Consider the following 26977-nt stretch of genomic DNA (forward strand, 5'->3'; position numbering starts at 1 on the left):
CATGGTGTCCTCCAAGGCTTAAGGCATAGCAATGCACTTTTGAATGGGGAAACACTGGAGCCAGCTTAAGCAAAATTCTTTGGTAACAGTATATCTCTACCCCAAGACTTGTCTGTATCCTACATTAACCTCACCATCCCTTCTTACTTTTCAAATGCAAACTGGGCAACTTTTAGAGAGACAGTTTCAAAGTCCTTCGCCGCACATAGTTCTATCCACCCCCATCTCCTCTTCTCCTCTCCCTGCCCAGCTCTTCCTGGTCCAGCCTGAGCTTCCTGCCAACCACGCTTTGCCTGTCCAAACAGTAACTCTTCCAAGAGTATATTTGGAGTGTCTTGAGTTTGAGATATGAGAGTCTACTTTGAGAGAAATGTGCATCTCTTGGTGTACCTTGCTTCTCTGTGATTTGTGTCTGCCCTCCAGTGGCTCCAAGTCTAATGGGTATAGACATCTCGTTAGCTGTGTACTGGGAAGCAGAAAAACTGGATCCGAATCTCTACAGCCCCATTTATCTGCTGCTAACCTTGGAGAAGCAACTTAACAAAGCTCAACCTTTGCTTTCTCAACTGTGAGATGCAGCCAATCTCATGTAGCTGTTCTGAGGATCAAATGAGCTAATGGCTGGGACAGGCTTTACTTCCTGTACCTGCTTACGTACAGGTGATGCATCTATTGCATAATATCAGCAGGGACATTCATCTCACACATGACCATCAAGTGTACCAAGCCAGCTCCAAACCCATCACTAATATGTTAAAAGGCAGCGCTGCAATCAGTACACACACTCTGACCTAATTTGTTCATTTTCCATTTGAACTGCTGCCATACTCTGATTTTAATCCTACAAATAATCGTAGAGGGTAGGACTGTTGATACTCCTGTTTTTTGAGAAGAGGAAACTGAGGTTCAAAAAAGGTTTTTATGAGTTAGCCAAGGTCTTGGGCAGAGTTGAAATGCAGACCCAGGGTCTGTGACGCCAGACCCCTTGCTGTTAACTTCTGTTCTATCAGTCTATGCAGACCGGTAGAAAATAAGTGAATCCTGGAATAGGACACAAGTGACCCAGATTCAGGTATCATTTGCTACTGTTCTCTGCCTTGGTACATGCTATTTCCCTGAATCAAATGTCCAGACATTCCTCTTCACCTGCAAGTCTCCTACTACTCTCTAACTCTCAGCCCCAAGTTCTTCCAAGTAGGATTCCTCCAAGTATTACCTCTTCCTTGAAGTCTTCCCACAAGCCCTCCATCCCAGGAAGATTCAATGATCCTCCCCCGCATGCAGCCATTGTGCCACATGCATAGACCTTCAGCTGTTTATTTATCACACAACATGGTGGTTGTAGTTCTGCTGGACTGAAAACGGAAATGGCCTGGGAGGGCAGGTCCTCTGCTTTGGCCCATTCTTGCCAGAGCTCTACTGCCCTGTATCATCTGCTCCTGGACATCTACCCTCAAAGTTTTTATGGTCAAAGACAAAATCATCACCAACGTATTTCCAATCATGTGTCCCCATCTTAGTGAGAGGTACTACCTCTCATTCCATCAGCAAACTATTGGGATTCCATCACCCCAGTACTTTTTTTTTTTTTTTTTTTTTTTAAAGATTTATTTATTGATTTATTGATTGATTGATTGCTATGTTGGGTCTTCGTTTCTGTGCTAGGGCTTTCTCTATTTGCGGCGAGCGGGGGCCACTCTTCATCGCGGTGCGCGGGCCTTTCACTGTCGCGGCCTCTCTTGTTGCAGCGCACAGGCTCCAGACGCGCAGGCTCGGTAGTTGTGGCTCACGGGCCTAGTTGCTCCGTGGCATGTGGGATCTTCCCAAACCAGGGCTCGAACCCGTGTCCCCTGCATTGGCAGGCAGATTCTCAACCACTGCGCCACCAGGGAAGCCCCACCCCAGTACTTTTGAACTTGCATCTTTACATTCTCTTGGTCGCATCCTTTCCCCTTCTCCCTCTCCACTGCCTCTTCCCTGGTGCAAGCCTCTATAGCTTTGTTCTATGAGTCTCTTCGCCAGCCTCCCTGACTCTGGCCCCACCTCTCCAACCCATCTTCCACACTGTAGCCAAAGTGATGTTTGAAAAATGAAACTTGTACTCCCAAACCTGCATTCTAGAATCCTTCAATGGCTTTTCCTTCCCTATAACAGCGGTTCGTAGGGTGGAAATAAGGCAAGAAGCACATACTTAAGTCATCTGGAGAGCCTTGTCAAGCTACGCTGTCCCCTTGCTCACAATGATTCTGGCAGATTTCCTGAAGTCTCACCCCACTCCTATACCTTTGCTTGTAAAGTTTCCTCCTCTTTCAATGCCTATGTTCCTCATTTCCATGTGACCAGATACTACCCATGTTTAAGGTCTAATTTAAAAGACACCTTCTCCAATAATCCCTTCTGACCTTCAGTGTAGACACAATCTCTTCACCGTCTGGATCCCCTCCATGAGGATCCATGTTATGTTCTGTCGTATGTTTGTTGTTTGTATTCACATCTTATCTTCTCCACTGGACCATCAACTGTCTGTTCTGATTCATCCTCATCACAAATGTGCCTTGCAGATACTTGGGATTCCCTAAAAATGTGTTGAATCCCAGTAAAATCAGAACAGATGGGGCCCAGGATTGCACTCCATCTCTTGGGCAAGAAAGCTTCACTCAGAACGCGGATCCAAATATCAGTGTTAAGCATCAGGGGTAAACCCAGCCCTGAGGGGTGCGGAGGAGGGTCAGGCTGGAAGGGCAGTATGTGAAAGATGTACCATAGTCTGAGACTCAGAGAACACACTATCTCTCCAGGAAAAAAAATAATGAGGCAGTAGGAAAAGCTAACTACTGGGTAAGCTAAAGAGGCAGGGCAACTATTAGATTGTACTGTGCTACAGGTCACAAAACTGACACATGTAGAACTTAAAGAAATTGCCCCAAATCACGTAGCTAGTAAGTGGAAGAGCTGGGTCTGAAACCTGGCCAATCTGATCAGAGTCTACACTCTTAACACCGTCTAACCTGGATGAAATGTGAAACAGGATTTGCAGGTATGCTGAATTGTGTGACATAATTTTGAATGGTTCGTTGAGGTGGGAAAGCAGCCCCAAATAAATGTATTGATATTATCTTGTTTTGTCCACCCCATTCTCAACTGCTCCTTACTCCACACCCTGAAAAGTGAATCCTTCTTCTGTTTGCACTCACTAGGGTAGCCACGCAAGCTAGAACCTTGGCAGTCCTCTTCAAAATGCTCACATGTAATCACCTATTGCTTTTGTGTTCTAGCCACCCATCACATCACCTCTTTTCCTTCCTCATAGCCATTGCAGGATCGGCCCCTAACATTTCTTGCCTTGACCCTTACAGCAGCTTTCATGACCCCAGTCCCTCTCCCCTCCCACTTTTTGCTCACACTCCTGCCAGAATCATCCATCTAGAAAAGTATTTGCCCACTTGGCTCTTTGAGTTCTCCCTGTGACCTAAGTTCTCCCTGTGAGAGTAAGCTCCTCAAACTCTTTGGGAACTAGACCCTGCCAGCATCTTGACATTCCCACCTTGATAACCCCCCACCCATTCCGTAAACACATATCCATCAGCCTGGAAATACCCTCCCTCCTACTCCATTTGGGTGTTCCTGGACTTTACAACTCCGGCATCATAGACTCTAAACCAAATTACCTCTCCCCCACCACCACCCCTTACCCTCAAATATGGTCCCACAGCTCCCTGAGCTGCCACTTCATACCATTTATCACTCCAGAAGATAATAACATAGTAGTTATTAATGCAGGCTCTTAAAGTTAGACTTCTTGCATTCTAATCCTTGCCATGCTGCTTACCAACTATATAAACTTGGGCAAGTTACTTAACTTCTCTGAGCTTCACTTTCCTCACCTGTAAAACATAGATAATAATGCTTCTAGGGAGGATTAAATACAATAGTCCACATAATGTACTGAGAACAGCATCTGACACATAAGTGACCTCCTACTATCTAAATGGTGGCTATTATTATCATCTATTTTATAAGTTTTTTGTTTGGCTCTCCCATGAGACATATTGGCTGGATCAAGATGGCATTTCTCTTTCAATCTCTGGTAGTTGGCAGACACAGTCATATAATAGGTCCTTAAAAAGTTTTGGCTGTGATAGAAAGATGGATGAGTGGATGACGGATTGATTGTTGGATGAGTGAGTAGATGAGTACATGGATGATTTGATGAGTGTGTGGGGTTATGGACTAGATGGATAAGTAGATGTATAGATTGTTAAGTGGATGGAGGGATGGATGGAGGGATGGATGGAAGAGTGAATGGGTGGGTTTATGAACTAGATGGACAGGGAGATGGTCAAATGGATGGTTAAATAGACAACTTAGTCTTGTTTAAATAGTATGAAACAAAGGGAAGCTGTACCTCAAGTCATTCTTGTCAACCAGCTGAAAAGATTCCGCAGTATGTGATTTACTAAGTTTGGGTTTTTTTCTTTGTTTTTCTAAGCACAGCTGTCTTCCTGCTCAGGATCTTTGGTCTCAGGCAATTTGTTACTTGCAATATCACTGTATCCTTGTAAATTTAGACCTTCAGTAAATCTTCAAGCCTGAGAGAAAGGACACGTGTATACTCTGTTTTGATCACAGAGTAAAGAACTGCAATCCTTGCCCTGGAAGACTTTGCAATTTAATATGGAAAACATATTCAATTAATAGAAGCTTGTCAGGTGCCAACATTCTGCAGTTGCCTTGAAGCTGAGTCAGGGATAGCACTGGCTTTTGGTGACATCCAGGATAACTCAGCTACTTGGCAGAGGTGAGTTGAAGGTTAAGGAAGCATGTTGAAATGAGGAGGTGGCCCAGGCAGAGGTGAATCCTGAAAATTGAGAGCAGAAAACCAGAGGGCCCAGAATGTCGAGACCCAAGAGTATAGCCTAGGGCTGCTGACTGTGAGAAAATCCTGGCTCAGGATGGAGGCTTTGCAATTGCTCCCAGAATACATAAAATATTAGACCTAGTGAGGGGTGACCTCTTAGAGCCTCAGATTCCTCAACTAAAAATGAGAAGACTAGTACCTGCTCCATAGGGCCAGGGGGAGGATTAAAAGAGATAAGGCTTGTGGCATCTCAGTGCCTGACACACTGTGTTGCCCAACATATATCTATATTCTTTCTTCCTCTAAGCCAGCACAGGCTAGTGGTCTAGCACATGAGCTTTAGAGCCATGTTGCTATCAAATCCAGTTACTAACTGTGTGATCTTAGGCAAGTTACTTAACCTTCTTTGCCTCAGTTTCCTCATCTGTGAAGTGGGGATGATAATAATACCTATCTCTCAGGATGGTTGTGAGGAATACACAAGTTAATGTATGATAAGAGCCTACAACAGTGTGTGGCACGTAGTAAGTGCTACATAAGTATTTGTTCTTATTTTATTACTAATTTTTAAAAATTTTATTACTATTTTTAATATTCCTAAGTAGGTGAACACTTTGTTCCTGGTCACCAGAGTGAGAAGCAGCAAACCTTTTATCTGTGGATAAGGGGAGAACATAAACTCCCCTTTATTGAGGCCTACTGTATTTCAGATGTTTAATATATTCTAATATTAAATTAGATTAATGTATTTTACTTAAAATACTTTGTGTATTACATACCATATATAATTGGAAAGTAATTTAGATTAATATAATGTTAATGCCCACCATGACTCTTGGGAATAGATCATTATTGCCCCCAACGTTGAGATGGAGAAACTGAGGCTCAGAGATACAGCGACTTGCTCGAGGCCATGCAGTCAGCAGGTGGTGGTTCTGGGATGCTAAGACTTATCATATTTCCACTCCTCAAAGCTGTTTAAGCTGGCAGTTATCCATGCCATTCACCTTGGTACACAGATCAGGAAACAGAGATCCAGGCAGAGGCATCGACTTGCCCAAGATGTCACAGAGAGCAAGGAAAGAGCTGAGATCAGAACACTGGCCTCTCCATTCTCAGCCCAGTGTCCTTGACAATATGGAAAACAGAGATGTCTGTGAGTCTTCATCAAATGGGTCCTGAGCTTTCTGCCCCTGAGGAATCACATTCCCAGGCTCTGGACCACAGAGCCAGCAATGAAGAAGAGGAATGGTCACCTACAGTGCCAACCTGTTATGGTTGGTGGAGGGGCTTGGATGACTTATATGGGCTGTTCCAGATCCCACCCATCAGTTAGAAGTTCTTCACCCCTTTCATCATCTGGGGCCACTGTTCATTTGGCCAAAGATACTGCACAGTTTTATGAGTAACCAGCTCTTGCTGCACTATGGTTCATTTTCCCCAGCTCAGCCTCCCAAGGAGGCACGGGGCTTCCCTTCTGCCATGGTATCTTAGCTCTCAGATGTCACTTTCCTTCTGGATCTATGGACTTTGTCTCTCCTGATAAATGAAAGAAAGCCTAGAGATGGCCCTGCCTTGGGGATTTTGGCCAGTTCCTACTTAAGAGGGGGAAATGTGGGGCTCTGAGGACATGTTCCCACCCTGTGGATATAAAGACCCCATCTTCCTGTGCCAACCAAACTGGATAACAGTTGCAATTAACCATATAACTCAAGAAGGAAGCAAATTATTCTTGCCTACTCAGATGGATATTTGGGGACCTGAATTATTCAGCAATTTTTCTCAGTCCACAAATGTATCAGTTATTGTCAGTGGAGCTAAGTCTGTAAAATAAAAATGTTCCTATTTATTTTTCTACAAAATACGAAAAGTTATAACAAAGGGAGTATCACGGACTATTTGTTTTTCTTTTATTGTTCAGAAGCCAAGAGCTAGAAGAGACATCAGAGATATATTGCAGGCAGTGATTTTTCAACCATTCTTTTGAAGAGTGGAATTCTGAGTCATGTGAAATCTTACACGCCAATTTATGAAACACATTAAAGTGGAGAAGCTCCGAATGTGGTGGATGGCAGAGAAGCAGCAGCCCTCCCTCCGTACCCCCCTCCCCATTACAATGATGCTGCTCTGCAGGACCCTGGGAACACGGTTTGAAAATTAGTGATTCAGTTCAACTCACCTGAGGCTCATATAAGAAAATGCAGGCACAGAGAGTTTATTCAAGTTGTAGTCTGTTCAAACTGAAGTTTGGAATTCCTTTCTTTTAGTGCAGTGGTCTTTCGTGATGAAGTTTGAATGTTGTTCTGGTTTTCTCCTGATAATGTAACAAACTACTTCCCAAAATGTAATGACTTAAAAATAAGCCATGAAAGTTAGTGATCTGTTTTTCTCACGAATCCGTACTTTGGTCAGGGTTTGAAGGGAATGACTTATTTCTGGTCTATGATATCAAGGGTCTCAGTTGGCGTAATCCAGTTGGCTGGGGCGGGAACAGCCCGAGGTTGGCTGGATGTCTCTTTCTGTTCATACAGGCTTAGGGCCTCTCTGTGTGTGGTTTCTTCACACGGTCCCTTCAGACCACAGCAAGCTCAGGATACTTAGACTTCTTACATGGAGGCTCAGGGTTCCAAGTGAGAGTTCCAAAGACCCAGAAAGAGCTGCAAGGCTTCTATCTGTCCTATCCTAGAAAGTCCCAGAATGTAACTCCACCCACATTCTGTTGGTCACCCAGGGCCAACCCTGATTCTGTGTGGGAGAGCGCTAACATGGGCATGAGTGCTGGGAAGTTTGGATCATTGGGGAACCATCTTGGATGCTGGCTACACAATCTCCTTTCTTTTGGTGTGACGTTACTAAATAGATTCTGATGTGATTTGACCTAAAACAGAGAAGATAAAAGTCATTATGGTTTTCCTTAGATCTTAGGAGCACTGTCATGTGGAAGAGTGGTAAACTAGTTCTAGAATGCCACAGAAATCTGACCCAAGACCCAAAAGTTATAATTATAAGGAAGCTAGTTTTACTTAACCGTAAGAAAGAATTTTCAAACGACTAAAACAACCAAATGCGATGTGGCTTCCTCTGCATGAGTAGTGAGTTTCTCCATCATAGGAGAGGTCTTTCTTCTACCGCTGAAAGTATCTGATTCTCGGGGACGATGACTAGTTGAGAAACCTGCATCTCCTTGAGCTTAGGGATGCTGAAATACTATGTGCATTTCTAAGAACCAAGATTTCCTATAAATCTAATTCTTGTTTGTTTGTCTTTTCTTTTCCCCCCTTTTTTGGACATTTCCATCATCTGACTGCCCATCAATATATAGAAGAAATGCTTATTCCTACTCCTATTACTTGTAAGTATCGATCCGGGGTGACTTTGCTTTGTGCCCTGTAAGGCAACCTGTAGCATGCATTTCCTGCACCAACCGTCTGTTGGTTTCTCATACTCGCTTCTGTCTAAGCCATCTGTAGCCTCAAAGTTTTTATTTTGCCTAGATGTTTTCCATTTGAAAATGCACTGTCCATGTTGAAAATGTTCATGTCTGTTATGTTTCTGCCATCTTGAATCTTTTCCCCTGTTTTTGGAGATGTGAAGGGCTGTTTCTCCTTTGTCAGTGTAATTCTCTAGTTAGAAATCCTCAAATTCCAGCAAGAGGAAAACCTAATCCTCCTGCAGGATTTGCACACATAAAACAAAATCACTGATCTCGGCAACTTCAAAGCCCATTTATGCCTACTTGGGGAACGTGTAGCCCTAGGGGCTCAAAGATTAGAAGGAAATTCATTGGCTGTTTCCACTATTTCAGGAAGTCTACAGGGAATCGTGGCTTTATCCAGAATCAGCTTCACAGGTGACAGAAATATACGCGGTCTTTGTTTGGAACTGGAATTATCTCAGTCTGATGTTTATCATTAGTTATGTCACGCTATCAGTGCATTTTGTTGGTAGTTATAGATGGCTGATTGCCTAACAGTTCTTTCTAAATAAAGATGATGATTTTTCCTATTACAAAACCAGACCTTTTCACAACATGAGGGTAATGGAGAAAAACTCCATAAATAGATCCTTGGTAATGAAGGTGCCACTGAATTAGTTTCACATTTCTAATAGGCATTTTCCATATTTGAAAACTGAGGTCCAGAGAAGTGTGTGAAATCAAGCTCCAGTTAGCCAAAGAGTGGGATTAAAACTCAGAATGCCTCACTCCTTGTGAAGTCCGTTATCCATCATTCCATGTCTTCCTCCACCCCTGGCAAACCCAGCTTTGTGAGAGGGACCATATCTGTTAGTGATCATCTGCTGAAACCTTCACAGATGAGGATGGAGCCAGCAGAAGCCTCCCCACCCCTCTGCTCAGTGTTTGGGTCCCTGGTCAATAGGTCCACGCAGTGAGCAGATGAGATTCTGGTATCGCCACCCTCATGTTATATAGGAACCAATGAACCCCGCCAACCAACACTGAAAATGCCAGAAAACTTGCTTCATTTGTTCATTCATTTATTTGACAAATAGGCATTGAACATGCACATTATGTTCCAGACACTGTGGATGGAGAGACGGCCAGGACTTTGAGCCTCACCCTCACAGTACACAAGCCTATCAGAGAGACTAGCCTAACATCAAGTATTGATACTTGAAATCTCGCTGGAGATGCACCAACGTGTACCGTGGACTAGGGGCACTTAGTCGGGTGACCAGTTTTTTAGTGGAACAGAGGATAGTTATCAGTGCTTTTAGAGACGGATTTATCCAGTACTGAAGAAATAAGAATTCTGAGCAGGGAAAACAGCATGTGCAAAAGGCAGAGAGGTATGAGACAGTGTGGGCTGTTGTTGCTGTGGTGGAAAGAGTCATGCAGCTCTGGGTTCAAGTCACATCTCTGTCACTCACCAGTTATGTGGCCTTGAGCAAGATTTCTGAACTTTTTCAGCCTCATTCCTCGCACCCCTAAAATAGGGGTAAGAGTGCCTAACTCGTAGGGAATGAGGGATTTTGTAAGGTGCCTTGCAAAAAAATTGGCACTCATGAAATGTTAGTTCCTTTCTTTCCCCTTTCAGAAACCATAAGGAGTCAGGGCAGTAGTGGTGGCCCCGGGGGCTCCTCTGGTCTTCTAGAAGGTTCTCATGGCATCAGTGTTCCACAGGAGGTGTGGGCATGCAATGCCTTCTGGGCAACTCACCCCCTCAGTCTGTTAGCCAGTGTACATAGCACTCTCTGGATGCCCACTTTGTCCCATTCTCTGTGCTGGACCCTGTGGTGAAATCAAAGATGAACAATGTGGAGATATAGATATGCAAGTCCTTGTAGTTCAAGTTGCGTGATAAACAGGGGTCTTCCAATGGGTGCAGACTTGGACTTCTAAGTGGCAGATCCTAGACTGTGACACTCATGCCAGCTCAGGAGCTGGCCATGGTTAAAGATTCAGAGGGGGAGAAGAACTGGCGAAGCAGACAGCAAGGTAGGAGGAGCACCATAAGAGCCAAGCGAAGTCCATTGCAGAAGGAGGACCTGACAATGGCAGATGCTGCAGAGAGACGGAAGTGGAGGGCTTGGGCATGGCCCTTGACCATCAGAAGTCACTTGTGTAGGTCATGGGGTAGCCTTGAGGGAGGAAGCCAGCCTGCCTAGGGCCCATGAGGTAGATAACTTCTTCTTAACCACTGGCCCCTAAAACAGAGGAGAAACATGAGACTGGCCGCCTGAAGGGCCAGAAAGTCCTGGGCACATGTATACGTAGAGGAACCTGTGCAGAAGGGAGAGCTAAGGATGCTGGAGGTGGGGTGCCTCGAGAAGGGAAGGTCTGGAGGCAAAGTGTTCGGGGACAGGGAGCCAAGGAGAGGATGTGTGACAGGTCTTGTGAAACCATAGGAGGGAGGGATGCATGTAGATAGCGAAGGGGGAACAGAAAGGAAATGAGGACCCCCACGGTCTGCAGATTCAAAACTCCACTCCGCCACGTCTTAGGTAGAGACCCTGAGTGGGTGCTTTAAACCCTTTCTACTCAAAAGTGTGGTCCATAGACCAGCACTGGCATCACACGGGAGCTTGTTAGAACTGCAGCACCTGGTGGCCCAGCTCAGACCTCCTGAACCTGCATTGTAACAAGATTCCCAATTCATTCATGGGCACATTAAAGTCTGAGAAGCACAGACTTACCCAGTCTCAGTTGTTTCATCTATAAAATAGGAAAAATAATACCATCCTCACAGGGGTTAAGGCGTCACCTCATCCCTCTAAAAGCCTCCAAATCTTCCATGAAAGAGAAAGCCTCCAACACACTTTGGCTGAACAATCTTTTCCATGGAATCCATATTTATTCATTCAACAAGTATTTGCGGGGTTCCCACTTATGTGCCAGGCACTGGTCAAGGTTCTGGGATATAAGAGTTAGCTCAACAAACAAAAATCCCTGCCCACATGAAGATTTTTAGTGGGGGAGATAGAAAATAAACAACATACATAAGAAAAGTAGTATAGGTATTATGTAATGGCCAAGAGAGATAAGGAGAAAAAATAGATAAACCGGGGAAAGAGGATGTAAAGTGTAGGTGGGGGAGGAACAGAGGAATTTTTTTTTCAAAACCAAGAGGCCCTCAGTGGCTCTCCCCCATTGAAAGGTCCCATACACGAGACCAAGGGTCCACAAACATTTTCTGTAAGGAGCCAGTAGTACATATTTTTGGCTTTATGGGTTCTCTGTTGCATCTACTCAACTCTGATGTTGTAACATGAAAATAGCCATAGACAATATGTAAATGTTTGAGCATGGGTGTGTTCCAATAAAACTTTATTTAAAACAATCAGACAGTGGGCCAGATTTGTCCTGAGGGCCATAGTCTTCCTATCCCTGCCCTAGACTTTTGAGATAGGGAGAGGATGGGGTTCCAGATTCATCCTGCTTTATGAGCTCCTACAATGTGCTGCACCATGTGTTAGCCACTGCAGACACAAAGGTGAATGCAGGGCAGCTGAACCAGCCTAGAAGGAGGCAGAAGCTGAAAACAATTACTAGCTGGTAGCTATGATGTACAGCGTTCATCTAATGCTCACAGCAAGCCCTGCGAGATACATGCTATCGTGTTGAGTCTATTTAGACGCTGAGACTGAGATTTCAGGACTTGTGTACATCGCACAGCCAGGAGGTGGCAGGGCTAGGGTTTTAATCCAGGACCACATACCCGCAAGCCCTGCCCATCCTTCTCACTAGACCTTCAGGGCTCCTGCCTGGACCATGTGCTTGGAGAGCCCTCAGCCAGGCTGCGGGAGAGCCAGGATTTGAGTGCAAGTGTGTCTGCCTCTACAGCCTCAGTTCTGTGCAGGGACATCTGTGCCTTGCTTGGGACAAGAAGTGGTAGCTATTCCTGGCTGGCAAGGAGGCCCTTGAGGCAATCCTGTCTTTGCTGTCCTGGGGACTTGCCATGTGGTCAGAGCTGAGAGCATAGGGCAGCCAGATCAGTGGTAGCCAAGGGGATAGAGTAAGGGGTGACCAAAAGAATGCTAATGACATGGATAAGTAGAGCTACAGGTAGAAGGCACTTTGGGACCCAGGGACAGAGGAGTCTAGAATGGGGTCCTTCACGGTCCAGTACACATTTTAAAAATTAAAATAATGTGGGTTTTGGTGTCAGACTTAGATCACAATTCTAGGTCTGCCTCTTCTGTCAGACTGTTCAGACCTTGAGCAATCATGGAACCACTCTGAGCCTCAGTTTCTTCATCTGCAAATGGTGATAACAACTGTAACTTCCCAGCATTTTCATGAGGGGTAATGAGCGGGTGTATCTGCAGAGTGGCTGACACAAAGTAGGTATTTTATAAATAGCAGCTATTATTCCTCACCTCCTGAGCTGACAAAAATGCTTCTCTAGAATTCCTTTTTACCTTTCTGTAGTAAAGCAGCACCCAACAACTTCAGTGTCTGCTTTCTGAAAGGATATTAAGAGTTGGTGTATGTTCATGGGTTAATTTACCTCAAGGCAGGTGATGGGCACAGTAATTGTTTTGAACAGAGACATTTTAGTGTAGTTCTTGAAAAGGCACTAAGACGTTTACCAACCATTCTGGCAGAGAGAGAGTGCTTAACTATTTCACTTCACCTGTGTGTGTGTCGCAGAGGCGGGTTCCTCCTGGGCTGGTCCCTGTGTGCAAACACTCCAGAACACTTGGGCTTTTCACATCCATCCTATTTCTCTCCTTTCCAGCATATTTAAATCCTACACCTCTTCTTCAAGGTCCGTGTCATACATTAGCTCCCACTGAAAGACTTCTCTGATTCTTTCCACCTGCAGGAATGTCCCTTTGTCCAATTCTCACCGCAGTCACTTTGTTATCATGGGCAGGAGCAAATGTGTCTTAAGGATGTTTCTTTTTCGTTGCAGTGTTCCCCATGGCGCCCTAGCACACGCAGTGAACCCCCAGTAAATGTATGTGGAATGAGTGAAAGAACAAGATGAAACTGACATAGCAGCTAAAGTCAACGATGATCTGTTCTTAAAAAAAAAAAGAAAAAAAAGTAACAATTTTTAGATAATTCCAGACCCTGTACCTTCCTTGCTTCCGTGGCTTTAAGGCAACCTTTGCTCCTGTTCAGCATCTGTGACCTGAACAAGCCACTTCACTTTTTCTAGGTCTCAGTTTCCTAATTTGTAAAGTGGAGATTAAAAATGCATTCCTCACAGAGACCTTGCAAGGATTCAATGAGGCAAAGTCTGGAAAATGCCTAGCACTTAGTAGGTTTTCAACCAAAGTAAGAAACTGCCTTCTTTTCTGAAATGCATACACCTTTTCACATCAGAGGCTGTTGGAAAGCAAATATCATTGCCTTAATACATTCAAAGAGGAATTTGAAATGATGATATCAAGAGAGACTCAAAAAGCATTTTATGTAATTCGTCAGTCACTTCAAATAAAAATGAAGAAAAACAGGAATAGAAGGAAGCCATTTAAAGATGATAAGTATCAGTTACCAAAAGCTGACAGCAAATATGTTGACAGGTGAAAATAGAACGCATTACCATAAAGGCAAGTCAAAGACGGCTGCCCTACTGCCGCTCTTCAGCCAAGGGGAAGACCTTGTGAGAATTCTGATTCCTGGGCCCCACCCCCAGATCGGCTCAGTTCCTTGGGAAGGGTGGCCTGGGAATCTGCATTTTACACACAACTCAGTTTAATATTTTGGATGCTGACTTTGAGAACAACTCCTCTCCTGATCCTCACATCAGCCTGATGTAACTGTCCCTTTCTCAGTGTCCCACCTCTGTACCTGCAGTGCCCTTTTCCTGGAATGCCTACCCACCTTCCATGCCTGGAAAATTCTAGTATCTTTATTTGTTTTTAATTTTATTGAAGTATAGTTGATTTACAATGTTGTGTTGATTTCTTCTGTATAGCAAATGTCTCAGTTGTACATATATATATATTCTTTTTCATATTCTTTTCCATTATAGTTTGTCACAGGATACTGAATATAGTTCCCTGTGCTATACAGTAGGACCTTGTTGTTTATCCATCCTATATTAATAGTTTGCCTCTGTGAGTCCCAAACTCCCAGTCTATCGCTCCCCAGCCCCTCTCCCCCTTGGCAACCACCAGGCTGTTCTCTATGTCCGTGAGTCTGTTTTTGTTTTGTAGATATGTTGATTTGTATCATATTTTAGATTCCACATATAAGCGATATCATACGGTATTTGTCTTTCTCTGTCTGACTTACTTCACTTAGTATGATAATCTCTAGGTCTATCCATGTTGCTGCAAATGGCATTATTTCATTCTTTTTGATGGCTGAGTAATATTCTATTGTATATATGTACCATATCTTCTGTATTCATTCATCTGTAGATGGACATTTAGGTTGTTTCCATGTCTTGGCTATTGTGAATAGTGCTGCTGTGAACATAGGGGTGCATGTATCTTTTCGAATTATAGTTTGTCTAGGTATGTGCCCAGGAGTGGGATTGCTGGATCATATGGTAATTCTATTTTTAGTTTTTTGAGGAACCTCCATACTGTTTTCCATAGTGGCCACACTAGTATCTTTATTTTTTTTTTATTTTTTATTTTTTTAACATCTTTATTGGAGTGTATTGCTTTACAGTGGTGTGTTAGTTTCTGCTGTATAACAAAGTGAATCAGCTATACGTATACATATATCCCCATATCCCCTCCCTCTTGCATCTCTCTCCCACCCTCCCTATCCCACCCCTCTAGGTGGTCACAAAGCACCAAGCTGATCTCCCTGTGCTGTGTGGCTGCTTCCCACTAGCTATCTATTTTACATTTGGTAGTGTATATATGTCCATGCCACTCTCTCACTTCGTCCCAGCTTACCCTTTCCCCTCCCCGTGTCCTCAAGTCCATTCTCTACGTCTGTGTCTTTATTCCTGTCCTGCCCCTAGTTTCTTCAGAACCGTTTTTTTTTTTTGGCTGTGTTGGGTCTTTGTTGCCGTGCACGGGCTTTCTCTAGTTGCAGCAAGTGGGACTACTCTTTGTTGCAGTGTGCGGGTTCTCATTGCGGTGGCTTCTCTTGTTGCAGAGCATGGGCTCTAGGCATGTGGGCTTCAGTAGTTGAGGCGTGTGAGCTCAGTAGTTGCGGCACGCAGGTTCTAGAGCGCAGGCTCAGTAGTTGTGGCACACAGGCTTAGTTGCTCTGCGGCATGTGGGATCTTCCCGGACCAGGGATGGAACCTGTGTCCCCTGCATTGGCAGGCGGATTCTCAACCACTGCACCACGAGGGAAGTCCTGAAAGGTGTGTGATTCTAAATGCTTCTATTCTGTAAATACATCTGAGCTTTATAAAGAAGTTAAAAGAGTGGGGGAATTCTCTGCTGACAGAGAGGCATGACCTAGTGAAATAGGGTTGGAAAGAGAAGTTTCTGTGGACAGTGTTGTGATGTGCTACTCAGATTTCCCTTCAAGAATGGACTTACCCCACCCCCACCCCAGTTGCTAGAACTACTGCTGGCAGACAACTCTTGGATAACAGCCTCCTTTGGGACTTCTTGATCTTCAGAGCTGCCTCACCCAAGGTCATCCAATAGGTGGTCAATAGCTGACTTTTACAGGGGTGTAAAAATCAGTCCAGTGTCAGAGCTTCCCATGGGGCTGGCTTAAACCATCACTGCAGCTACATCTCCATTCAGCTTCCCCTTCTGCCCACTTTTCCTCCTTTCCCTCCCTTTCTCTCCCTTTCCCCTCCCCTCTCTTCCCCTACTCTCCCCTCCCCTCCTCTTCCTTTCTCTCCCCTAACCTCCCCTCCCTTCCCTTTCCTGTCCTTCTCTCCCCTTCCCTTCCACAGATGTTGTCTCCAGAAGCTCCTCCTAACATATCCCCTACATGTCAATCTCTGTCTCAGAGTCGAATTTCCAGGAACCCAACCTGTGACACCCCCATTCAATTTGGTCACTGGAGACAAGTTAATCTGAGTATGTGTATGCCCCCCGCCCGCCCTTGAACATGCATACTTCATTGCCTACGGACACTTTGTATACAAACTAATTGGGTCACCACTTTGTTAACCACTGATGATAAGTAAACTCTAAAAAGTCCTTCCTTAGGCAATCATTCATTCATAGGCATTTGCTCCTCACCCGTGCCTTTGCTGGGCAGGAGGGCTGTGAGCGTCTAAATACACAGCTCCTGCCTGGGGGAGCTCACGGTGTATCCCAGAAGAGTGTAGTAAGATCCTGTTGCTGAACCAGCCAGAGGAGAGAACTAGGGTCACAAGTGCCCAGCCACAGTGCCCCCTTAAAAATGTGTCACCAGGGCAGGAACGGATTTAGTTCTGAAAGCACTTGCCTTCAGCAAACGTCCCCAAACTGAGAATGACTCTTGCAGCTAGGGCTGTAGCGAAGATGGAATGCTGAGATGCACAAAGTGGAAAATGCCTTTCTAAGTGTTTTGGCAGAGTGCTTTTAATGGAAGGAAGTGCTTTAGTTATAGCTTTGCAATGTTGATGATGGTGATAATGATTACATCTTGTTTGTATATACAGCTTTATCTCTTCCAAAGTGCTTTCCCACTTATTACCTAGTTGTCTGGTTGGGCTTGGAGGTACTTAGCAAGATAGCAGACAGGTTTAAAGGCGTGCCGTGTAGGAAAGAGCCCTGGGCATTCTGGCTCCACAGTTTCAGTTAAGTCACTTAACTCCATCTCAGCCTCAGTTTCTCATCTGTAAAATGGGGGTAATAACGCCTGCATTTCAGAACAGCCGTGATGTTTAAATGACATACTCTTTCATTCATGAGCATCTATTGAGCAATTCCTTTGTGCTGAGCACTGAGCTAGGTGTTAAGTGTTTAAAAAGAAATACCCTTCTCTCAAGGAGCTTAAAAGGTGACTTGGACATGTTAACAAACAGTTATAAAATAATGTTGTAAATACATGAAAGAGGAGCAGTGAAGACATGACAAAGAAAAGGAAGTCACTGATGCAGCTTGGAGGAAAGATACCATGGGCTAAAGGGCCAAAAAGGATGCCTGGTATAGGGCAGAGGCAAGATGTTTTACTGAAGAAATAACACATTCACCCACTTTTCTCCTTGGCCTCATTATCTTGAAATACACACACACACACACACACACACACACAGATTTTATAACTAGGTAGGTGACATGCTAGGAAAAACTTGGAAAGTAAAAAAAAAAGGAAGAAAGGACTGGAGTAGGAAGGGGAAGGTTTGAATCCCAGTTCCACTGCTTAGCAGCTATGAGTCCTAAGCACTCCAGGTCTCAGTTTCCCATCTGTAAAATGGGAATGATAGTGCTCAATTCATGGAATTATCTTAAGAAATTAAAAAATATAATGTACATGCCATTTTGTTTTCATTTCACTTGCATTTCATTAGATTGTAATCTATCAAATGGTAGAGCTAAGCTAGAATGTAGCAGTGGTTGGGTGTGTCGGGGATGGGGGAAGATAGAGTTTTTTAACTTCCAAACGTAAGTTAATGATAGAAGAATTTGCCAAATAGAATGAAGTAGGGCAATTGTAGATGGTGGTTCTTAAACTTACAAAAATTCTCCTCTGAGCAATTGGATAAGACACCCCTCCTCCTGGTTTCCATCCCTGCTGATTTCAGTGAGGGATCAGAGTCAGCTCATGATTCTGGCAAAAAAACCACACAGGTAGACAACGTCATTTGAACACAAGAAGATTTTGTAGACCAGTGAGAAGAGAAAAGGCTGGAGTTGAAACTAGAAGGGCTGTCACGATATTTCTAAATAGAGGGGCTGGGGGACAGGCTTGTCCTTTATGATGTGGCTACCAAAACCTGCCTTAAAAGAGGCATGGTCCTCCCAATGGAGAAGAGGCTACTCTACTCTGGACAGTCTCTTCGGGAATGTTTACTCCTTCCTGGGAACAGAGCTCAGAGGAACTGGAGTATGTTTAAGGAGAGCAGTCAAAGAGGGAGAGGAGCACAGGCCAGAACCTCTAAAGAAAGATTAGAGAACTGATTTCCCTGGTCTCAAGTGGTACCTAGACATTTTAAAGTTCCCCAGATTATTCTAATATGAAACTATTGTTGAGAACCACTCGTATGGGAGAGTTTGAGAATCGAGGGGTCCTGGAAGATAGGCATTTGGAAGATTAGCATGAGGGCTTGGTCTGGCCACCTAACCCAGAACCTCAGATGAGAGTTTGACCCCACGGGATCATCAAATAGACACACCTCTGGTTAAAATGTTGGAACCTGAGTGTGGAGGGCAGAGTCTGTAGAAGATAACACGCTATTTGATGGCACTGCTTCCTCCCTATAGATATTGAGGTAGACAGTCCTTATGCTGTTCCTAAGTATGTAGAAGCCATTTAATAAATGACGAAAATGCCCCAGGCACACTTAAAAATAGCATTTAATTTCTCATTACAATTACTCCTCATACTGGCGTATGGTGGAGTAAAGACCCCTCAGCCACAATCAGTCTCCTGAGAAATATTTGTTCATTAGCCTTCTCTTCATTAATGAAACCTGAAGAAGCTCAATACTTCTTATGAAATCTTTTTATCAGAATTAAAGAACATTGGGTGAGCTTCTTTCTGGGGCCATTTTTTTGTTTGTTTAAATTTTTATTGAAATATAGTTGATTTACAATGTTGTGTTAGTTTCAGGTGTACAGAAGAGTGATTCAGTTATACATATATATAAATATATATATTCTTTTTTTACATTCTCTTCCATTGTAGCTTATTACAAGATATTGAGTAGAGTTCCGTGTGCTATACAGTAGGTCCTAGTTGGTTACCTATTTCATATATAGTAGTGTGTATATTTTAATCCCAAACTCCTAATTTATCCCGTCCCCTCCCCTTTGGTATCTACAAGTTTGTTTTTGATGTCTGTGAGTCTATTTCTGTTTTGTAAATAAGTTCATTTCTGGAGCAATTTTTCCGTTCAATGCCTCTGAACCACTGTGCATAACATTCTAAGTGGGAATTATTGGGCATATTACAGCCACCCATGTTTTTTAAGGGGAAAAATTGAAAGATTAGTGTGGCCAATACCCTGTTTTTACTGGGAGGGTTTAATTTTTCTTTTAATTTTTATTGGATTATAGTTGCTTTACAATATTGTGTTAGTTTATACTGTACAGCAAAGTGATTCAGCTATATGTATACATATACCCCTTCTTTTTTGGATTTCCTTCTCATTTAGGTCACCACAGAGCACTGAGTAGATGGGAGGATTTAATTTTTGTAAAGAGTGAAAATATGGTTTTATTAAGGTTATAAACCAAGTTGAAGCCTCAGGATTAAAGAAGGCTTGTTTTGTTTTGGAAAACAGCTTAATGACAGTGCACTTTTCTAGAAACGGAGAAAAGCTAAGACTGCCTATAATTTATTTTACTTTTTTCTTGCTTCCCTGTGTCATTTATTATCTGGGCATCTACTGATGAGAGAGAGAGAACTTCTGGTGAAAAATCTAACCTCAGATATGGTTGATGTGGGATTTCATACATTCTTTTGTCTTATCTTTGCTTTACACAGCAAAACTACCGTGAAAATGTGGGATCTAAGGTTTTTCCAGGAGATCCATGGCTGATTCAAAGTGTATACATCCACTATATTGCCGTGCAGGTGTCTTCCGGCCATCTAGGTTGGGGGCAGTTTGCTCAAGAAATCATACTTCTGTAATCTCATCTCCCACTCCTTAAGGGTTTTAAACAGCACTTTGCATTAGCTCTGAATGGTGAGGAAAATAATACTTAAAACCTAGGAGCAGCGCTGTAGTGAAAGAGCGTGGACTGCACTTGGATTTGAATCCTGGACCCTGCTACTTTCTAACCTCACTTCTCTGAGCCTCTGTTTCCGCATCTTATAAAAGCGGGACAATAATACCAAATTTGGAGGGTTGCTGTGGGGATTTACCAGGATCACATAAGATAATACAATGCATGTACAACATCTGGTTCTGTGTCTGGTACCTTGTAGATGCTCGGTACATTGTAGTTATTACTATTATTGCATTTTGTTTTCTATTATTATGTCCACTCATGTTTCTGCAGTTTACAAAGTACTTTCACGTAGATATCTCATGAAATTTTTGAGTCACTCCAGTGAGGAAATGTCATTTTAAGTGTAAGGACATGAAGGCTCACCAAATTGACCAAGGCACAGGCTACCTAAAGAAAGAAATCCATGGAACAGAGAGTTGCCAATTACGGGTGCTGTGTTCTTATCATGGGTTGGGAGGTGGGTGTGACGAGAATTCGGAAGGAGGTTACTTTATAAGGCAGCAAAACTGATAAGAATTATACCCTCTCAGACCTGGTGAGATAAAAGATGAATAAGGTCCAGAGTCGGTCCCTACCTGAAAGTGTATAACCATTGCTCCAAATTGTAATGCGAGGGGCCGGGGGTGGAAACCTGTACCAAGCACTTCATTCCATTTAATACACTCACTGTATAAAAGGGACAAGAGTCAAACAGGAACAGGATCATGCATCTTTTTACAATCGTATGACTTTTATATCCTGCACTGGAGAAAAAAGGACCGAGATTAAAGGGAGGATGGGGTTAGGGCTGTTTTTGTGACTCTTTTTATAAATAGGCCTCTTGAGTCTCACTTTTAATTTTACAAAGCAACCTTTTGTCTCTTAACATGTTTTTGTTTAAAATGTCTTATAAATAGGGTTGTGCCATGGAGAGGATTTTATTCAAATTCAGCTATGCCAGACATAGAGAAATAATTTTATTTAAAAATGTACCCAACGATTATGATATTTAATATGACAACAGGTGTCGGGTTTCATTTTCTGAACAGTGAAGGTTTGAAGGCTTTTTTCCCCCTTCTTTCTTTAAGAATAAATGTGCAATAGTATTTTAGAATCAGCTTGTGGATGTCTGCAAGAAATCCTACTGGGTTTTTTTTTTTTTTTTTTTTTAAACATCTTTATTGAAGTATAATTGCCTTACAATGGTGTGTTAGCTTCTGCTTTATAACAAAGTGAATCAGTTATACATATACAATATGTTCCCATATCTCTTCCCTCTTGCATCTCCCTCCCTCCCACCCTCCCCATCCCACCCCTCTAGGTGGTCACAAAGCACCGAGCTGATCTCCCTGTGCTATGCGGCTGCTTCCCACTAGCTACCTATTTTACATTTGGTAGTGTATATATGTCCATGACACTCTCTCACCCTGTCACATCTCACCCCACCCCCTCCCCATATCCTCAAGTCCATTCTCTAGTAGGTCTGTGTCTTTATTCCCGTCTTGCCACTAGGTTCTTCATGGCTTTTTTTTCCCTTAGATTCCGTATATATGTGTTAGCATACTGTATTTGTTTTTCTCTTTCTGACTTACTTCACTCTGTATGACAGACTCTAACTCCATCCACCTCATTACAAATACCTCCATTTCATTTCTTTTTATGGCTGAGTAATATTCCATTGTATATATGTGCCACATCTTCTTTATCCATTCATCTGTCGATGGACATTTAGGTTGCTTCCATGTCCTGGCTATTGTAAATAGAGCTGCAATGAACATTTTGGTACAAGACTCTTTTTGACCTATGGTTTTCTCAGGGTATATGCCCAGTAGTGGGATTGCTGGATCGTATGGTAGTTCTATTTGTAGTTTTTTAAGGAACCTCCATACTGTTCTCCATAGTGGCTGTATCAATTTACATTCCCACCAACAGTGCAAGAGAGTTCCCTTTCCTCCACACCCTCTCCAGCATTTATTGTTTCTAGATTTTTTGATGATGGCCATTCTGACCGGTGTGAGATGATATCTCATTGTAGTTTTGATTTGCATTTCTCTAATGATTAATGATGTTGAGCATTCTTTCATGTGTCTGTTGGCCATCTGTATATCTTCTTTGGAGAAATGTCTATTTAGGTCTTCTGCCCATTTTTGGATTGGGTTGTTCGTTTTTTTGTTATTGAGCTGCATGAGCTGCTTGTAAATCTTGGAGATTAATCCTTTGTCAGTTGCTTCATCTGCAAATATTTTCTCCCATTCTGAGGGCTGTCTTTTGGTCTTGTTTATGGTTTCCTTTGCTGTGCAAAAGCTTTTAAGTTTCATTAGGTCCCATTTGTTTATTTGTGTTCTTATTTCCATTTCTCTGGGAGCTGGGTCAAAAAGAATCTTGCTGTGATGTATGTCATAGAATGTTCTGCCTATGTTTTCCTCTAAGAGTTTGATAGTGTCTGGTCTTACACTTAGGTCTTTAATCCATTTTGAGTTTATTTTTGTGCATGGTGTCAGGGAGTGTTCTAATTTCATACTTTTACATGTATCTGTCCAATTTTCCCAGCACCACTTATTGAAGAGGCTGTCTTTTCTCCACTGTATATGCTTGCCTCCTTTATCAAAGATAAGGTGACCATATGTGTGTGGGTTTATCTCTGGGCTTTCTATCCTGTTCCATTGATCTATATTTCTGTTTTTGTGCCAGTACCAAACTGTCTTGATTACTGTAGCTTTGTAATATAGTCTGAAGTCAGGGAGCCTGATTCCCCCAGCTCCATTTTTCGTTCTCAAGATTGCTTTGGCTATTCGGGGTCTTTTGTGTTTCCATACAAATTGTGAAATTTTTTGTTCTAGTTCTGTGAAAAATGCCAGTGGTAGTTTGATAGGGATTGCATTGAATCTGTAGATTGCTTTGGGTAGTAGAGTCATTTTCACAATGTTGATTCTTCCAATCCAGGAACATGGTATATCTTTCCATCTATTTGTATCATCTTTAATTTCTTTCATCAGTGTCTTATAATTTTCTGCATACAGGTCTTTTGTCTCCTTAGGTAGGTTTATTCCTAGATATTTTATTCTTTTTGTTGCAATGGTAAACGGGAGTGTTTTCTTAATTTCACTTTCAGATTTTTCGTCATTAGTGTATAGAAATGCAAGAGATTTCTGTGCATTAATTTTGTATCCTGCTACTTTACCAAATTCATTGATTAGCTCTAGGAGTTTTCTGGTAGCATCTTTAGGATTCTCTATGTATAGTATCATGTCATCTGCAAACAGTGACAGCTTTACTTCTTCTTTTCCGATTTGGATTCCTTTTATTTCTTTGTCTTCTCTGATTGCTGTGGCTAACACTTCCAAAACTATGTTGAATAATAGTGGTGAGAGTGGGCAACCTTGTCTTGTTCCTGATCTTAGTGGAAATGGTTTCAGTTTTTCACCATTGAGGACAATGTTGGCTGTGGGTTTGTCATATATGGCCTTTATTATGTTGAGGAAAGTTCCCTCTATGCCTACTTTCTGCAGGACTTTTATCATAAATGGGTGTTGAATTTTGTCGAAAGCTTTCTCTGCATCTATTGAGATGATCATATGGTTTTTCTCCTTCAATTTGTTAATATGGTGTATCACATTGATTGATTTACGTATATTGAAGAATCCTTGCATTCCTGCGATAAACCCCACTTGATCATGGTGTATGATCCTTTTAATGTGGTGTTGGATTCTGTTTGCTAGTATTTTGTTGAGGATTTTTGCATCTATGTTCATCAGTGATATTGGCCTGTAGTTTTCTTTCTTTGTGACATCTTTGTCTGGTTTTGGTATCAGGGTGATGGTGGCCTCGTAGAATGAGTTTGGGAGTGTTCCTCCCTCTGCAATATTTTGGAAGAGTTTGAGAAGGATAGGTGTTAGCTCTTCTCTAAATGTTTGATAGAATTCACCTGTGAAGCCATCTGGTCCTGGGCTTTTGTTTGTTGGAAGGTTTTTAATCACAGTTTCAATTTCAGTGCTTGTGATTGGTCTGTTCATATTTTCTATTTCTTCCTGGTTCAGTCTCGGCAGTTTGTGCATTTCTAAGAATCTGTCCATTTCTTCCAGGTTGTCCATTTTATTGGCGTAGAGTTGCTTGTAGTAATCTCTCGTGATCTTTTGTATTTCTGCAGTGTCAGTGGTTACTTCTCCTTTTTCATTTCTAATTCTATTGATTTGAGTCTTCTCCCTTTTTCTCTTGATGAGTCTGGCTAATGGTTTATCAATTTTGTTTATCTTCTCAAAGAACCAGCTTTTAGTTTTATTGATTTTTGCTATTGTTTCCTTCATTTCTTTTTCATTTATTTCTGACCTGATCTTTATGATTTCTTTCCTTCTGCTAGCTTTGGGGTTTTTTTGTTCTTCTTTCTCTAATTGCTTTAGGTGCAAGGTTAGGTTGTTTATTCGAGATGTTTCCTGTTTCTTGAGGTAGGCTTGTATTGCTATAAACTTCCCTCTTAGCACTGCTTTTGCTGCGTCCCATAGGTTTTGGGTCGTCGTATCTCCATTGTCATTTGTTTCTAGGTATTTTTTGATTTCCCCTTTGATTTCTTCAGTGATCACTTCATTATTAAGTAGTGTATTGTGTAGCCTCCATGTGTTTGTATTTTTTACAGATCTTTTCCTGTAATTGATATCTAGTCTCATAGCGTTGTGGTCGGAAAAGATACTTGATACGATTTCAATTTTCTTAAATTTACCAAGGCTTGATTTGTGACCCAAGATATGATCTATCCTGGAGAATGTTCCATGCGCACTTGAGAAAAATGTGTATTCTGTTGTTTTTGGGTGGAATGTCCTATAAATATCAATTAAGTCCATCTTGTTTAATGTATCATTTAAAGCTTGTGTTTCCTTATTTATTTTCATTTTGGATGATCTGTCCATTGATGAAAGTGGGGTGTTAAAGTCCCCTACTATGATTGTGTTGCTGTCAATTTCCCCTTTTATGGCTGTTAGTATTTGCCTTATGTATTGAGGTGCTCCTATGTTGGGTGCATAAATATTTACAATTGTTATACCTTCCTCTTGGATCAGTCCCTTGATCATTATATAGTGTCCTTCTTTGTCTCTTATAATATTCTTTATTTTAAAGTCTATTTTGTCTGATATGAGAATTGCTACTCCAGCTTTCTTTTGATTTCCATTTGCATGGAATATCTTTTTCCATCCCCTCACTTTCAGTCTGTATGTGTCTCTAGGTCTGAAGTGGGTCTCTTGTAGACAGCATATATATGGGTCTTGTTTTTGTATCCATTCAGCCAATCTGTGTCTTTTGGTGGGAGCATTTAATCCATTTACATTCAAGGTAATTATCGATATGTATGTTCCCATTCCCATTTTCTTAAATGTTTTGGGTTTGTTATTGTAGGTGTTTTCCTTCTCTTGTGTTTCTTGCCTAGAGAAGTTCCTTTAGCATTTGTTGTAAAGCTGGTTTGGTGGTGCTGAACTCTCTCAGCTTTTGCTTGTCTGTAAAGGTTTTAATTTCTCCATCAAATCTGAATGAGATCCTTGCTGGGTAGAGTAACCTTGGTTGTAGGTTTTTCTCCTTCATCACTTTAAGTATATCCTGCCACTCCCTTCTGGCTTGCAGAGTTTCTGCTGAAAGATCAGGTGTTAACCTTATGGGGATTCCCTTGTGTGTTATTTGTTGTTTTTCCCTTGCTGCTTTTAATATGTTTTCTTTATATTTAATTTTTGACAGTTTGATTAATATGTGTCTTGGCGTGTTTCTCCTTGGGTTTATCCTGTATGGGACTCTCTGTGCTTCCTGGACTTGATTAACTATTTCCTTTCCCATATTAGGGAAGTTTTCAACTATAATCTCTTCAAATATTTTCTCAGTCCCTTTCTTTTTCTCTTCTTCTTCTGGGACCCCTATAATTCGAATGTTGGTGCGTTTAATGTTGTCCCAGAGGTCTCTGAGACTGTCCTCAGTTCTTTTCATTCTTTTTTCTTTATCCTGCTCTGCAGTAGTTATTTCCACCATTTTATCTTCCAGGTCACTTATCCTTTCTTCTGCCTCAGTTATTCTGCTATTGATCCCATCTAGAGTATTTTTAATTTCATTTATTGTGTTTTTCATCGTTGCTTGGTTCCTCTTTAGTTCTTCTACGTCCTTGTTCAATGTTTCTTGCATTTTGTCTATTCTATTTCCAAGATTTTGGATCATCCTTACTATCATTATTCTGAATTCTTTTTCAGGTAGACTACCTATTTCCTCTTCATTTGTTAGGTCTGGTGTGTTTTGACCCTGCTCCTTCATCTGCTGTGTGTTTTTCTGTCGTCTCATTTTGCTTATCTTACTGTGTTTGGGGTCTCCTTTTCACAGGCTGCAGGTTCGTAGTTCCCGTTGTTTTTGGTATCTGTCCCCAGTGGGTAAGGTTGGTTCAGTGGGTTGTGTAGGCTTCCTGGTGGAGGGGACTATTGCCTGTGTTCTGGTGGATGAGGTTGAATCTTGTCTTTCTGGTGGGCACGTCCACGTCTGGTGGTGTGTTTTGGGGTGTCTGTGACCTTATGATTTTAGGCAGCCTCCCTGCTAATGGATGGGGCTGTGTTCCTGTCTTGCTAGTTGTTTGGCATAGGGTGTCCAGCCCTGTAGCTTGCTGGTCGTTGAGTGAAGCTGGGTCTTGATGTTGAGATGGAGATCTCTGAGAGATTTTTGCCGTTTGGTGTTACGTGGAGCTGGTAGGTCTCATGTGGACCAGTGTCCTGAGGTTGGCTCTCCCACCTCAGAGGCACAGCCCTGATGCCTGGCTGGAGCACCAAGAGCCTTTCATCCACACAGCTCAGAATATAAGGGAGAAAAAAATAGAAAGATAAAAAGAGGATAAAATAAAATAAAATAAAGCTATTATAATAAAAAATAAGAAAAAAAAATTATTAAGAGTAAATGTAT

At 42.2% G+C, this 26977-nt stretch overlaps 1 protein-coding gene across 14 annotated transcripts in view; it reads left to right on the top strand.

Annotated features, from left to right (window-relative positions):
• PTPRT (protein tyrosine phosphatase receptor type T) overlaps nucleotides 1-26977 on the top strand; it is a 1098035-nt gene that overhangs the window by 928163 nt on the left and 142895 nt on the right. For 8 of the 14 annotated variants that reach the window (XM_082361692.1, XM_082361703.1, XM_082361700.1 and 5 more), the window contains one exon: nucleotides 8181-8210. The exons of 4 other annotated variants lie outside the window; for them this stretch is intronic. In XM_082361692.1, the coding sequence (XP_082217818.1) occupies nucleotides 8181-8210 (30 nt within the window). Of the gene's footprint in view, nucleotides 1-8180; nucleotides 8211-13236; nucleotides 15429-26977 lie in introns of those variants that run through there. 2 more of the 14 variants (XM_082361696.1, XM_082361699.1) reach the window with 2 other exon arrangements.

This window comes from Balaenoptera borealis (assembly GCF_965194805.1).
Source record: "Balaenoptera borealis genome assembly, chromosome: 16".
Lineage (NCBI taxonomy): Eukaryota > Metazoa > Chordata > Mammalia > Artiodactyla > Balaenopteridae > Balaenoptera > Balaenoptera borealis.